The 15,496-nt window shown below is 33.5% G+C and overlaps 1 protein-coding gene across 17 annotated transcripts in view; it reads right to left on the reverse strand.

Annotated features, from left to right (window-relative positions):
* The window catches only part of LOC128869426 (casein kinase I), a 135,137-nt gene that overhangs the window by 36,963 nt on the left and 82,678 nt on the right, over positions 1-15,496 (reverse strand). For 11 of the 17 annotated variants that reach the window (XR_008455313.1, XM_054112015.1, XM_054112012.1 and 8 more), the window contains 3 exons: positions 3,095-3,209; positions 762-1,030; positions 498-668 (listed from right to left, as the gene is read on the reverse strand). Coding sequence is in view for 16 of the 17 variants with exons in the window: in XM_054112015.1 (XP_053967990.1) it covers positions 498-668; positions 762-1,030; positions 3,095-3,209 (555 nt within the window). In the remaining variant the exon portion in view is untranslated. Of the gene's footprint in view, positions 1-497; positions 669-761; positions 1,031-3,094; positions 3,210-4,784; positions 4,937-15,496 lie in introns of all 17 variants that reach the window. The other 6 variants (XM_054111988.1, XM_054112009.1, XM_054112053.1 and 3 more) reach the window with 2 other exon arrangements.

A 15,496-nucleotide genomic window follows, 5' to 3' on the forward strand; every position in this document is an offset into this window, starting at 1 on the left:
GAAATTTACTGGCCAGCAAATCACAACAAAAGACCAAAAATTAACATTTGCAAAAACAAAAAAAATTTAATTTACAAAAACCAAAACATGAAAATTTAGAAGAAACAAAATGAAAATTTATAAAACAAAAATTAAAATTCACAAAAACAAAGGAAAGTTCTCAAAAACAAAAAAAAAATATCTAAAAAACAAAAGCCAAAAATGCAAGAAAAATTATACTTGTTTTCAATATCATAAACTCATTATTACGCATGCATTAAATTATGCAGATGCATAGAAAAAATTATGATTTATATGCGTATTTGTATGTATTATGTCTGTTTTCATTATGTCGCAAATAGTTTACCCCCCACTGCATTGTAATTATATTATCTTAATATAAATTTTTATACAACTCGAATACAGAAATTCAAATATCATATATGTACAAGCGCATATATGCGCACAGATGATAGGAAGTATGTGTATGATAAGGAGAAAAACATTTTTTTATATACCATTGTCTTCCCTGTCCAGTCGAATTCTCCATCATCCACATAGCCCTTACGATCGAATAAGTCTTGAAACAGTCTTCGCAGAAACTCATAATCGGGCGTCTCAAAAAAATCTAATCGCCGCACATAACGCAAATAAGTTGCAAATTCTTCGGGGTGTCCATCGCAAAGCACCTGTGAATATAACATTTAATAAAAAAACATCCATTAATTATTTCAATTTTTTTTTCGTATGTTTATACATTTAATTGCATATCATGAGTTTACCTCAATGGGTGTTGCACGTTTTGTATCACCAATTTTTTGATATCTTTCTTTAAGTGTATCAGCCTTAAGGCCTTGCCACGGCAGTGAACCTCTTAAGAAATACATGAACATATGTCCTAATGCTTCTAAATCATCGCGCCTTGATTGCTCTCTGCCCATGTGTGTATTTATTGACATATAACGTGCGGTGCCGGTGAGAGATTTATGCTCCCGATATGGTATATGCCTATTTGTATCTAAATCAATGTATTCTTTGGCCAAACCGAAATCTGTTGAAAGAAAAGAAACCAAATTAGAAAAAATTATTAGTAATGTTTAGAGTAGAGATATCAGCAAAGCCAATTAACAGTTTTTAAATGTTTGGAAAAGGTCTGACCGTAGTTTGAGTTATACGTCTCTATGTGAACTCTTATTTCGACTAACGGAATATTTTAAAATTTTAGCGCAACCAAACGAGGAAATATATCATGGAGTAGGGATAAAGAACGTATTTTATATGGTTCATGTTGTTGTAGCAGTAACTTTGCCTTGTCAGTGTAGTGCAATTACCGGTCGCCTTCGTCTAGCTCATCTAACGGTAGGCCCAGGAAACTAGCTGTTTCGACAGGTTGGGTCCAAAGGGAGAGGGGTGTTAGGTGAGTGGGTCTGATGGGGCATGTGAAAAGGTGGTTAGTGTCGTGCGGGGTGCCTTCACATGCCGGACAAATGTTTAGTATGTCGGGGTCGATTCTGGATAAGTCGGAGTTTAACCTGCTACAGTATCCAGAGCATAATTGTGCCAAGGTTACGCGGGACTCTCGGGGAAGCTGGAGCTCTTCGTCTGCAATTGGTGGTGGTTGGACTCCGATAACGGCATTCGGGGATCGGGAGCTTAAAAAGGTGGTAAGGGTCTCCCGATGAATGTCGTTTATGGCCTATCTGTACACTGTCCTATCCTGGAGTGGTCTGTCTGTTTTGTCCAGGATCTCGTCCACGTAGTTGAGGAAGTGCATCCCGATGTGCCGGGGAGGTGGCTCAGGCTCAAGCAGGTGTCTGCATGGGTGAGGCCTACGGTGACACCCTAGCAGAAACTGCTTGCTGAGCAGTTTGTTATGCTCCTTCACAGGAAGCATGTGAGCCTCGTCGTGCAGGTGTTGTATGGGGGACATCGGGAGACATCCTGTCGCGGTCCTAATTGCAGTATTTTGGCAGGTCTGGAGCTTCGTCCACTGCGTATCACTAGTTTCAGGTGATCAGACAGGTGCAGCATAGTTAAGAACCGGTCGGCCTATTGCTTTGAAGTTCGACAGCAACATTTCTTTGTGTTTTCCCCAAGTACTGCCGGCAAGCGACTTGAGGACCTTGTTGCGATTCTGTACTCTCGTTGCAATAGCGGTTGTATGCGCTGAGAAGGAGAGCAAGCCGTCAAAGGTGACTCCCAATATTCGGGGGTTGTTTACCGACGGTATTGGGGTATCATCGACGTGTATGCAGTTTGACCTCCTTTGTCCAGGTGGTAAAAAGGGGCGCCGTGGATTTAGTGGGAGAAAGTTGTAGGTTTCTCGCAGTGAAGAAGCGAGAAAGGCGGGCGAGGTAGTCGTTTACTTTTGTGCATAGGCCATCAATGTCTATTTTATATGGTCATCAATTTTTTTTCAAAAATAATTTCACAATAGTGGAATAATTACAGAGCGTCAAGAAAAAACTAAAGTTTCCGCAGCCCAAGAATATGCAATTAATTTTATTTGAAATTACTTTTGAAAGCGTTGCATACTTTTAGAATCGAAGGCGGTACGCAAGATCCAATTAGTCGTTCTTTAGCAATAAATAGAAGCTGCTCCGCTCCTCTAGCAATAGTTGGTAAAGAAATTTTATTATAAGAAAACAATTGGCACCAGATAAAATAAATTTAATTTTACATGGGGTTAAATTTCCCAACCGAGTTTATCTAGATTGGATCGAAACTCACGCTTTTTGTCGTCATACATTCCCCGCTACCAATTTCTGCATAAAAAATCTGTACAGGAACGTAACGCGCCCAAAATGAACATTTGGTAGGTTAGAAGTATATACTGCTATTCTAAAATGTATGCACTTCTTTGGGCGCTAATTGCATTTTTGACTCCGAAGACCAAAAAAACGTGGCTATTAATGAGAAAAAAGTTTCTCGACTGTTCTTTTGCTGTGCAGCGAAATATTTTATGTTGAATTATTGTTTACTTGGACTATTTTTTTTTTTTTCATAACATTTGTTAGATTAGCTTATGACAAAAGAGCAACGAATATTTTGTGTTGGAATTAATTTTTAAGTTTAATATTTATTTCAAAACTAATTTGGTTTCTTAGATACTCACCAATTATGTGTATAATTTTTTCCCGCCTCGTCGATGTTCTGCCTATGAGGAAGTTCTCGGGTTTCACATCCCTATAGATTAAGTGCCGACTATGAACATATTCGATCCGGTGGAGCTAATTAAGTGCGATGAGTTTCGAGTCGGAGCAGGTGATTAAAGAGAGTTGGGTATTAGTGGCATATTCAAGAAAAATGTAAAAGATTTTTTGATTCGATAATATTTAGGACATGCTAAAGACAAATAAATTATATGTACGCTATGTATGCTATAATTTGTTTCGTTTCGCAATGAAATTAATATGAAAAAAATGTGAGCAGAAAATAAAGCATAAATGCTCTTAATTTAAACAAAAATTAATGATATTAAATTTAACAAAAAATTATGTTGATAAAATAATGCTAAATGATACAAAAAAAAAAGAAAAAAAAATGCTAACGATTTTTTCCAGTGTCTCAACTAGCGCATATGCTGATAGTGAAAATAATGAGTGACTTAAAAAAAATAAATACTGCTGTTTTTTGTGCAAACTTAGTGTCTTAAAATCGCGTTTTAGAGTATAATAATAATTTGAGAATATTAAAAAAAAGTATACGTTCGACAGTGGCTTGATACAGATAAATGAAACAACAAAAACATTAAAATAAAAATTAAACACGCAACTAAACAAGGACGTTTTGTCAATCTAAATCAAATATGTTTCAATTCAAATGCAATATAATTTTGTTTTTTTTAACTGCTAAGTTGGCATGCAAGCGAAAAATGCGAAAATGTAAATATGCTACGCTCTAAAAGCTGAACAAACTACGTTTTATGTAACGAAAGTGTTTTCATTGACTATTTTTTGATATGTCCTCCAGATAGATTGTGATTTCTACAACTTTTTTATTTTATGCTTTTTTTCCTCTTTCAAAATGTCAGCGCTTGGTTTAATTTAATAATAAAATCGCTCGCAGATCGAATGCCATTGGCTAGCGAATACTACAACCGCAGCTGGGAGCCAAGTGTTAAACCGCCACCCAAATAACAAATCTACAAACCAATTGCAAGAACGCATGCATACACACGGCCCCGGCTCCTTCACGCACTCCCCACACATACAAATGTACACGCTCAAACTAGTGCAAATACAGGCGCGCTACCGAGGGGCTGATCTCAGCTGTAAGGGGTTACTAAGCCTAAAGTGTACTTTTAATGGGCTTAAAGATGTATTTATTTATTATTGGAAAACCCATCTATACTTTTTACTTTTCAAGGTTTTTGCATGACATATTTTTATTTTTATTTTATTTTTTTTTTTGTTAGTAGCAATTGCGCAAATAAATGATAAACTGAGGTGTAATAATAAGCAGTCAATAATGTATAGGCAAAGGCAAACAAACAAAAGTAGTTGAAATAATTGAAACTTTAGGTGAATTCGGTGTTATTGGTATTTAGTAGTGCTGGTGAGGGTAACTAGGCTTTTGGACTTAAAAAAAAAATTATATGTATATATTAATGATATTAAATTAGCGCAGAAAAACCATTAGCAACCGGGTAGTTAATTACCATTATTCAAATAATTGCAAATTTTAATTCTTAGACGTTTTGCCTTATTTTAGTTGTTTTAAAGTTCTAAATGGGTTTTTTGTTATGCTTATTACTTTTTTCATTTGTTTTTTTTTTTTTTTATTAAATTGTGGTGTGTACTTACTAATTGTATAGCTATCAGTAGTACTGTCTTCAAAGTGAATCGCCTGCCGCATATATCAAATAAATCTTCAAGTGATGGACCGAGCAATTCCATAACAAGTGCATTGTACTTGCCGCATGGCCCGAAGTAATATACTTCGGGTACACCCTCTGCTATAATAATAACAATTCAAGAATAGCACACTTTAACTTTCTTATTGTAAAAAAACACAACAAATGAAAAAAATGATTATTATTTTTTTTTTTTTTTGTAAGATTTTGCAACACAAAAAATATATGTGGTAGGTATTGTTGATGTGGGAGTTGTTATTATTATTAAAATTAAAAAAGAGAAGTGAAAGTTATTGCTGCGAAAATATTATCCTGACAAAAAGAAAAACAGTTAAATAAAATTATATTCTTGCTTTCCTAACAATTTGGCAAATTTTGAAGATTTATTTAATAGCATTGAACTGTACAAGACGGATTTGGTGGTGTTGGTAGTAGTGATGATTCTGTTAATATTTGGCTACGTATCGGCTGCTAAGTATTTATGGTAAATTTAGTCGAAGATAAAAAGGCTCAGGACGTAACAGAGTTCAGGAACGCATAAAGGGGGAAAACAACTCAAAACCATTGCGGTTGAAGGCGGGAGCAATTTTAATAAGCACAAAAATATTAATATATTTACAGCGAATTTTGGAAGTTGAGAATGATAAGGAGAAAGGTTATAAGCATTTTGGCTTTATAATGATGTTAGTAGGTACAAACGAATTTTGCATACCTAAAAAAAATTTTTTTTTTTTTCAATCACAACAAGAAGATATGTACATATGTATAACGCGCTTTCATATAATTTCCCGACATACTTCCTCTTCTAAGGACAGAGTGCTTTTCGAAATACCTTTTCTTTTTATTTTATTTTTCCTTTTTTTATGGTAGAGCGCTAATTTTGTTACTTCATTAAAATTTATTTTCGTAATTAAAAAAAAAGTTTCAATTTTCTTAAAAAAAATGCGCCTCAAAGTTAGCGCTTGTGCATATACACCAAAAAAATAGAAATTCTCGAAGCATTTCTCGAAAAAGTCTGCTTCCATCAGCTCACGCACTTACTACTTATACACCTAATTACTGGATATATTTATTAAAGTTATATGTATACCTACTGTACTCGTATAGTATAGTAAGTGAATTGATATACTACATACTACTCATATAGCAACAACAAGTCATACGGTAATGAATAAAAGTATGTATGCTATTTTCAGTACAGAGCTGGCTTTATTACTCAACTATGTTAAATATACGTGGCTTGCATAGCATACTTCTTGGCGACTGTTCACGATATATTTCAATTCAAATAACACAGAATCAATACAATACAAAAAAAAAACCAAAGGTACCTCTAGACGATCGTTCAGCTTATTTTTAAATTCAATAAACAAAAAAAAACGTATATAAATAACTGACAAACCAAGTTTTTAATCAGAATTAAGGAATGCAATTGGAATTTTTCTTACAAATGGACGACGCCAATGACAAATCGAGCTTTGAATCAGAATTAAGGAATGCAATTCGATTTTTTCTTACAAATGGACAACTCCCCCCTATAGATCTATACAATCTTTGAATGGCAAATCTTTTCTTTAAAACGCTTTTTCCAACGAATAAGTGCGATTGTCTCACAAGTCCCCTAGCGCTTGTCACTGAAAACTTTTTCTATTATGTGGTAATCCCAGGTATGTGCCATATCCCAGCCATAAAAAAGCGAATCCAAAATCTTTGACTAACAGCTCATACCATACGCTCAGGCATACACAATTCTTGTATGGCTGTTGTGGATTACTTTAGAGAATTCTACTAACTCTAATGTAAAAAATATACAAGAATCGCCTTACCTGCGCTGTTGCCATTTCTTCTACCAAATAAATTTTGTTTAACTTTATCTAAAAAGAAATAGAAATTTCTTTTTTCAAATTTTTGAACGAGCCAATGAGTACACTGTTTATAGAAAGTACAGAGTTTTCAAATATAAAATTTTAGTCTCAAAATTAGAAACTTGTCATGGTTTTTTAAAGGGTTACTATTTTTAATGGAGACGAATCAAAATAGGCGCTGATCTTCGTCAACTAAGACTGTTGCCAATTTTCACAACACAAATGCTAGTACAATTTTTTTGATAAGTTCTCATCACACCGCTTTTGTCATAATCATCAACAAATTTTTTAAAACTCTTGCTGAAAGCTGCTAACGTTACGCACCTCAAGTAACCATATATCACAACGGAAGAATTTTGAATATTTGTCCAAGTGTGACCCAAGCTAGGGCAGCCATTTAACCTAACCTAACTATATATTCTTATACGAGTTGAATTCTCAATCATTACCAAAGAATTTATTGCTGATATTTTTCTAAACGAAAAAATTGCATTTAAGTTTTAGCTCCTATCAGCTGATTTCACTTATTGAAGAGATTTTATTATACTAAGATGTTTCTTCAGGCGGCCGCCGTAGCCGAATGGGTTGGTGCGTGATTACCATTCGGAATTCACAGAGAGGTCGTTGGTTCGAATCTCGGTGAAAGCAAAATTTATAAAAACATTTTTCTAATAGCGGTCGCCCCTCGGCAGGCAATGGCAAACCTCCGAGTGTATTCCTGCTATGAAAAAGCTCCTCATAAAAATATTTGCCGTTCGGAGTCGGCTTGAAACTGTAGGTCCCTCCATTTGTGGAACAACATCAAGGCGCACACCAAAAATAGGAGGAGGAGCTCGGTCAAACACCTAACAGAAGTGTACGCGCCAATTATTTATTTATTTATTTTAAGATGTTTCTTATTCTGAGTTTTGTAAGGTCTTCTTTAACCTTTCAGCGACATTAGAATTTCGGAATATAGTTTCCCATTAATTTAATACTTCGCTACTACTACTAAATTGCAACCCTTTTTGGTGCCACAATACTGTATAAATACAAACCAACTATGTGCACTGTTGCCTAGTTTCATTGTTGTTAATTGAACGGTATATTAACGGAAATATCTGTCATATGCCTTCATTTCATTTGTGATATTTACTTAGCTGATTCCCTGACAATATTATAAGTGAGATATATCAGCGATGTAAAGCAGACAATTGCTGCGTTGCCCATTTTCGATAAGAAATCTATGCGTAGAAATCTGATATTTTATTTTTATTGGTAAGTATTTTTATAAATATAAATACATCATTTTGGATAAAATTTAAACGAAAAATTTCATCACTTGCAACGCTGTGATCGTTTTCTATGATAATTTAAACGAAAGCTCCCTTTGCTTTTTTTAGGATCAGCAATTTTCACTTGAAAATAGTGATACTTTTCTAACTACCATTCAGAATTCACAGAGAACGTAGTAGGTTCGAGTCTCGATGAAACACCAAAATTAAGAAAAACATTTTTCTAATAGCGTTCGCCTCTCGGCAGGCAATGGCAAACCTCCGAGTGTATATTTGCCTTGAAACAGCTCCTCATAAAAATAACTGCCGTTCGGAGTCGGCTTGAAACTGTAGGTCCCTCCATTTGTGGAATCACATCAAGACGCACACCACAAATAGGAGGAGGAGCTCCGCCAATTACATATATGTATATGTATATATACTTACTACGACCATTGGTAAAAACTCAGGAGATGCTCAGTTTGAAACTGGCATCATTTATGTGCCAACCTGTTATTTTTGGTAATCATATTGAATGCAATTAATATTTAAAAAAAATCGAGTTTTATAATGTTTTACTTTTTACATTAAGATGCAGATGCTAAACGTTTGCCATTGAAAAAGTTGTTCAAGCTTGTATTAAAATTGAATTATAATTAATATGACAATATGTAAAAGGAAAATTTATTTCTTCAGCGAAAGTCATATCTACATTTCTTTTCCGTTTCCACTGTTATTAGAAAGAAATGGTATGACATCCCCAATATTTTTTCATCCTGTACATGCCTTTCTGACTTCTTACTTGCTTTTAATTTGTAGTTTGTTGTATATTTTTAAAATTTGTATAAGTATTTCTAAAAATATTTTATATATAATACATAGTTAGAAATAAATAATAACGGTTTAGAAATAAAGATATTCACAAAGCTGGTTAGATTATTAGTGGATTAAAAAGCTCAGAAATTTATTTAACTTTTTTTTCGTTAAGGCAACTGTACGACTAACTGTGAACTCAAAAATAAAAACTTACATTTAGAATATCAAAGTAATAACTTTTGAAAAAGTTTTTTTTTTTTTCTTTACTACTATACATTCAAGAGGCCCTATGTCCCAACGAGGATGACAGGCACTAAGAAGAAGAATATTCATTGTGTACCTGATTCGAGTAAATAGAAGGGAGAGTAAGAAACCCTTCTATGAAAATATAATTTTTTCTGGTAAAATTCATATTTACGCTCTTTCAATATTTATGTTCTTTTTGAACTGTGGTATCGGTCACTCACTGCTGTTATTATTTTTTTGTTTTTTGCAAAAATTCTATTACTTTCTGATAAGCTGATACGACAAGTATCATATCTATGTCAAAACTTAGGCACAATTAAAGCATTGAGACGGCATGGTTCCCTTAGGCGAAAAGGAAAAGGGTGCAAATAATGGAAAAAGTGCCCGAAAATTGGCACCACCATATACCACCCTCATTGCATGGTTCAAATAAGGAAAGCCTTATGCTCTATGATCTTAACATTTATTGTATGTCCTTCAATTCAAAGATGAAAGCCTTAGAATCTATTGGGCCGGTAAATGTATTTGTACTTAAAAAGGGCTGTTTTCTATGCCAAAAGCTTCCAAAGTTCAGAACGATATTTTCTGCTCAACGTTCTGACTGGGTGATAAGACTGCAATTACTGACTCGTAGATAAGACTGCAATAGTTAAATATTTCTTTTGCGCCTTCCAAAGCCGTAGCCACATACAGAAAATTACATTTCCGTTTTTTTTTAACATAAATGAAGTACATAACGAAGTACTCCCATTATTTGGAGGTAACAAATGCTAAAAAAAGCGAACCAAGAACATGAAACTTGCAGATGACTCACTTTACATAAAAACACAAGCAGCTCTGGTGGTGATTTGCTCTCAGCAAACATCAAATCTTAATACAAATCAGCTGTTTAAGTTAACTCTACTGCTGGTGGAAACCTTTGTTATATACGCAATCTAACAGGGCTGTTAACAGCAGTCAAATTATTAGTGGAAATAGCTAACCATATTTAACTATGTGTAAGTATTTAAATTTGGGGAAAGAAAAACAAGAAAGTAGTCAGACAGCAGTTGGAATATTTCAACGAAGAGTTAGTTAGTATTAAATAAAGGCTCTTTCAAAAGACGCGCCTAGATGCTGTTTTAAAATAAAATATGTCACAATTTAGATTCTTTGAGGCATCACTACTTTTATTCAAAATATGGCTCTTAATAATTATATGCGGAAAATTACTTCATGTAAATGTTCACCATGAGCACGTTTATAGGTAAAATCCGCCAAACAGTCGACTCATGACTGCTCAATTGTTGCAGATTATTCAGCAGAACTTTGCGTGCACCAGTTTTTGGTCTGACAGTTCCTCCTCCTGCATCCTCGACAGTACCAGTTTCTTGAAATTTTTTCATCAACCTTTGGATTGCCGACTCATTCGGACGATTATCTCCACCAAAAAAAAATCACGAATTTCGCTATATGTTGTTTTAAATATCGACTATTTTCATAATAAGTTTAAATAATTTTAACGCGTTGCTGTATCGTGTAAAATTGTACATCTCTCTACTTGACAAATGTCAAAAATGACATAACAAAAAAGTACCGTCTAGGAATTATTCACCACTGGCATCTAGGCGCGTCACTTTTGAAAGACACTTTCCATTTTAATTCCTTCGAGTCAAATAAGTGAAGCATCACTTATATAAATTTATAAAAAAAAAGTATATACATATATATATACATACATATACAAAATTTTTATATACTTAAAAAATGTATCCATGAAGTCGCGCTAAATATGGTAGATGAAGCTATACAAAGCCGAATACATCATTGGATTTCCCGGTTGTTGTTTCGTTGGTAAAAATGGGAAGTGAACGAAGGGAGGGAACCAGCTAAGTAGAAGCTAGTTGGGAGTTAACATGCATAGTAAATAGTTCGGGTAATGGGCGATCCATCTTCGTGGATATATGTATGTATGAACATTGTTGGTTGTTCGAGTTTTTAGTAGGGGTTATGTTGGATTTAGTCACGCGTGAGTTTTTTATTTTCTATTTGTTTGTTAGTTAGTTCGGATAAAATTTAAAGAAGCTAGTAAATTGGCACTTGCTACTAACGAATTTATACTTATCTACTACACGTATGTATATATACATATGTATATCTAACTGTTGTTTCTTTTCTGTATTTAGGTTAGCCAATAATATGTAAATCTAACTGTAACTACAGCAAAAATTAAACTACATACAACCAAATCTAAAACAGAGAACAACTCAATACTAAAAACATATATACACATCTGAACAAAAAAAAAGATCAAAAGATCAACTCTAACGGTAACTCCATTTATAAAATGTACTGTAACTATTAACATATTAACCATGTGGTTTAATTTGAATAACAAATACAACAACAAACTTCTTTGAATGCATAGTAATTTCAAGGAGTTTAAGATAAAACTATTTTTAGTAACGAAAAAATTGCAATCGTTTATTCTTACTGAGATTTTTTACAATAAAAAAAGTATGTTAGTTCGTTGCCACCGCAGAACAATAATGCCTAGTTCACAATAATTAATTAAACGAAGTGAATGAAAAAACTTCGAGTGAATACAGAGAAAACCAAAAAGGCGGCATTATAGAAGTGGAAAAAAATAAATAATAGTGAAGAAAAACGAAGCAAAGAATATATAAACACTAGACGGCGCAATTCTCGGCGTGTGCCGCTAATAAAACTCGGTTAAGATTTTCATCGTGCAAAAACCAACTGGAATCTAAACTGATTCTTCTTCTTGGAATTTGCCGTTCGAGTCTTGTTAGCGCAACAGGCCGAACTGCCCCTTTTTGTCTTTATATTTTCATTCAACGTAGTTTAAATAAACGGGATTGCAAATAATAGAGGTAACTTACAAACAATAACAACAATACAAATAATAGCGACACCAGAAATGTGGACTATATCTAGCCAAAAAAATTAAAAAAGCTATCGAGAAATAAAACGAAAAGGGAACTCACTGTGAAAAAATACATATACCGAAATCGGAGAGGGAAATTAAACAATAAGAGAAAAATGAGAAACATAATGCAAATAAAATTGAAGGGAGCAAAATGGGGACGGATGTACGAGAGAACGAAATTGAAAGGAGACCGGGGGAAGCAAACTTAGAAATTAAGTATAAGAATTAAAAATGAAAAAAAAAATAGCACTGAATACTAAATATAGAAGAGTTACTCTTTAAATAAAAAAAAGCATAAAATCTGTGCTGAAAAGAAATGAATTTGAAGGGAGCAAATCGAAGTGAGAACGAATAAAAACCGCGGATGAAAACGAAAGTGAAATCACACAAATAGGGGGGCAATAAAATTGAAACGGAAGGAGATAAATTTGAAAAAGAATTACAATTGAAAAAATTAATAAATAAATGATTACCACTTTATATACTAAAACTTCCTTTTTAAATGTAAAACACAAATCTATGCTGAGCAAAAAAAAAATTTTGATTATTATTATTTTTTTTTTTATATAATAATTATTGCGAATCACATATTTATAAAGTAAAAAACAAAAACAAATTTGAATAAATCAAAACAGAAAATGGCTGTTGAGACACTTATTAGCATTTGAATATCAATTACATAAAAAAATATACTATAATTAAAACTAATATATTTTATATAAATTTTCATAAAATAAAAAAAATAAATTAAATTAAGCTGCCATAAGCCTTGAACTCAGTAAATTTTTTATAGCGTCGCATAAATGTAGACAAATATATATACATACAAATAAAAGCATATAAACTCGAAAAGTAAACAAAAGCTTCGGAGCAAACGAGGAAAGAATTGATGGAATAAGTTAAACTCTTCCTAGCAACTAAATCGTAGCTAACGTTGAAAGTCAATTTTCAATGAGACACAAAACTACTTAGAAAAAAGCGGAAAGACGTGGACAAACTATTTGTGGAACAATATTTATTGTCCCACCCCACTTCTACTAACTATGTATATTTCTGTTACTAAAGAGCTTCTAACAAAAAAAAATTGACAGGCGCCAACTTCATTTATAAAAAAAAAAATTATGCTCCATGAACTGGAATAGAATTTTAACCTAAAACGCTACATTTCTTATATTTTATTCTTATTACAAGAGGTGCCCAGGGAATTTCACTATACGAGAATCCGCTCTGGTTTGCGCTCAAGCTAATCTAACCTAAGCTAACCTACACCAAGACTAGATTGGATTCTATAAGCTCTATTTATCAGTCAGTTTCAGATTTGTTAAATACAGCTCTCATTAATTCCAGGCAATCAATAACTCAAATTAAAAAAAACTAATAATAATAATTGGCGCATACACTTCCCCTAGGTGTTTGGCCAAGCTCGTCTTCGAAATTGTGGTGTTGCATCTTGATGTTTTTTCACAAATAGTGAGACCTACATTTTTAAGCGGACTCCGAACGGCAAATGGTTTTTAATGAGGAGCTTTTTCATAGCAGAAATACACTCGGAGGTTTACCATTGCCTGCCGAGAGGCGACCGCTATGAAAAAAAAAAATGTTTGCTTCAGTTTGGTGTTTCATGTATGGAGATTCGAACCTGCGTACTCTGAACGGTAGTAACGCCCGCCAGCCTATTCAGCTACGGCGCCTCAAATTAGAACTATTAAAATTCCTTCCATTCCGATTTTCAAAGTCTAGGTATTACAAACCTCCTTTAATTTAATCATTTACCGCTTTTCCGCTTAGATTAGATTAGGTTACGGCGGTTACCACACTCCATGAGGATGTAAAGGGACCCACTTTTAGACTGCATACTCTTTGACACTCAAGTTTCGCTCCCTAAATCTCTCTAAAAAACAATGAAACGGTGGATGGGTGCGAATTCTAAGTCTCTCTAAGGCTATAATATACGCGGTATGACTTTCAGCAGTTCATTCAGCTATTATTTGTGACGTTGTGCTCGATGATGATACAAACTACTGTGCTAATGGAAGTCGGTGAAGAATATTCTGTTTTCAATATCATAGTTTTAGCTAACTAATTGATCGCCGTGAATGCTGACAGCAGAGTTTTGGCCAATATATCTTTTCTATATCCAAGGATAGTATCTGATATTATCTGCCATTGAATTTAGCTGATGTCTAACCATACTTGTCATTCTAAGCATGTGTGTTAAACATTCCATTTAGAATTTTTACTGATGATGCTCAAAAACAGATCATTGGAGGCAATTTGTTTAGAAAATGTGGATAGACTTAACTTATCTCTGAGGCATATGCAATTCAGCTGCCCAAAAAAATATTGGTCAAACCCTCGTAAGTACTTTAGAACTAGACTGCTAGTTAAAGCCAAAGTTACAATGAAAAGAGTTCAATTCTATTAAATTATGGCTTAACTTTGTGTCAGGCTCTTTTTGTGTGGCTGATCGGTAAGGAGTACTTCAGAATGAGACAACTAAGTAACCATTTTGGCAGAGTGATATAGCAAACTCCTGGCTCTCAGCTGATAATAGCATCCCTTTATTCGATCACTGAAGTCACATGCAGAATGGATTTGTGCGTGACAATCATCCATTCAAACCTCTGAGTGAATTTCTTCCATGAAAAAGCGCCTCATAAAACTCATATCCCGTTAGCAGGTGATTAAAACTATAGACCACTCCATTTCGAACTTCCTCAAATTGGAGGAGCAGCTCGGCAAAACAAAGGATCTATACGATAATTACATACAATGAGAAAAAAATGTTTGACACGGTGAGTCAAAAAGTTTTGGCATAGTCAATTTTTTACAATATTCGGAATATTTTTCATACAAATATATTTCGTATTACAACAAAGCAACATATTTTGAAGTCTCAAACTTTATACAAGTTGAAAAGTATTCATGAAACTTTCAAAAAAATTTCGTACTTTTTATCTGAATAAAAACTCTGAAGTTTTTAATTTTTTTTTCTGGTATGAAGTTTTATAGTTCATTTAGTTCTAGTGCAAGTTTGAAGTTGATGAAGATTTACTTAAAATTTTTAAGTTTTTTGATTTGCCGACGAATTCTTCCATACAGCGCTTGAACGCTTCGAACTTCTAATGAAAATATTTTTTTTTTCTTTTTTTTTTTTTTGAATAGTTTTTATACTAAAAACTATACTTGCATATAAAATGTACAAACAAATTTTTGTATCATCATTATACAAAAATATTTTCATACAAAATTAACAAAAAAATAATAATTTGGTATGAACAACAAAGCGAATAATGTAAGAAAAAATCACTGTGGTAAAACTTTTTTGATAGACTGTATACCTTAAATACATATAGAAGACATCAAGACGGTATATCGCTGGGCTAAGCTCCATGGTTTCTTCGCTACTCACTATTATTCAGATTTCTCTATAAATCGAATGGATTTGGTATGTCGTTTGAGCACTGATATTGTTGTTGTTGTAGCAGGATAACGAGTGCCACGTGAATTTGAAGGAAATATATATTACTGGTGGTGTAGCCCTTCCGATAAA

This window comes from Anastrepha ludens, chromosome 2 (genome assembly GCF_028408465.1).
Source record: "Anastrepha ludens isolate Willacy chromosome 2, idAnaLude1.1, whole genome shotgun sequence".
NCBI lineage: Eukaryota > Metazoa > Arthropoda > Insecta > Diptera > Tephritidae > Anastrepha > Anastrepha ludens.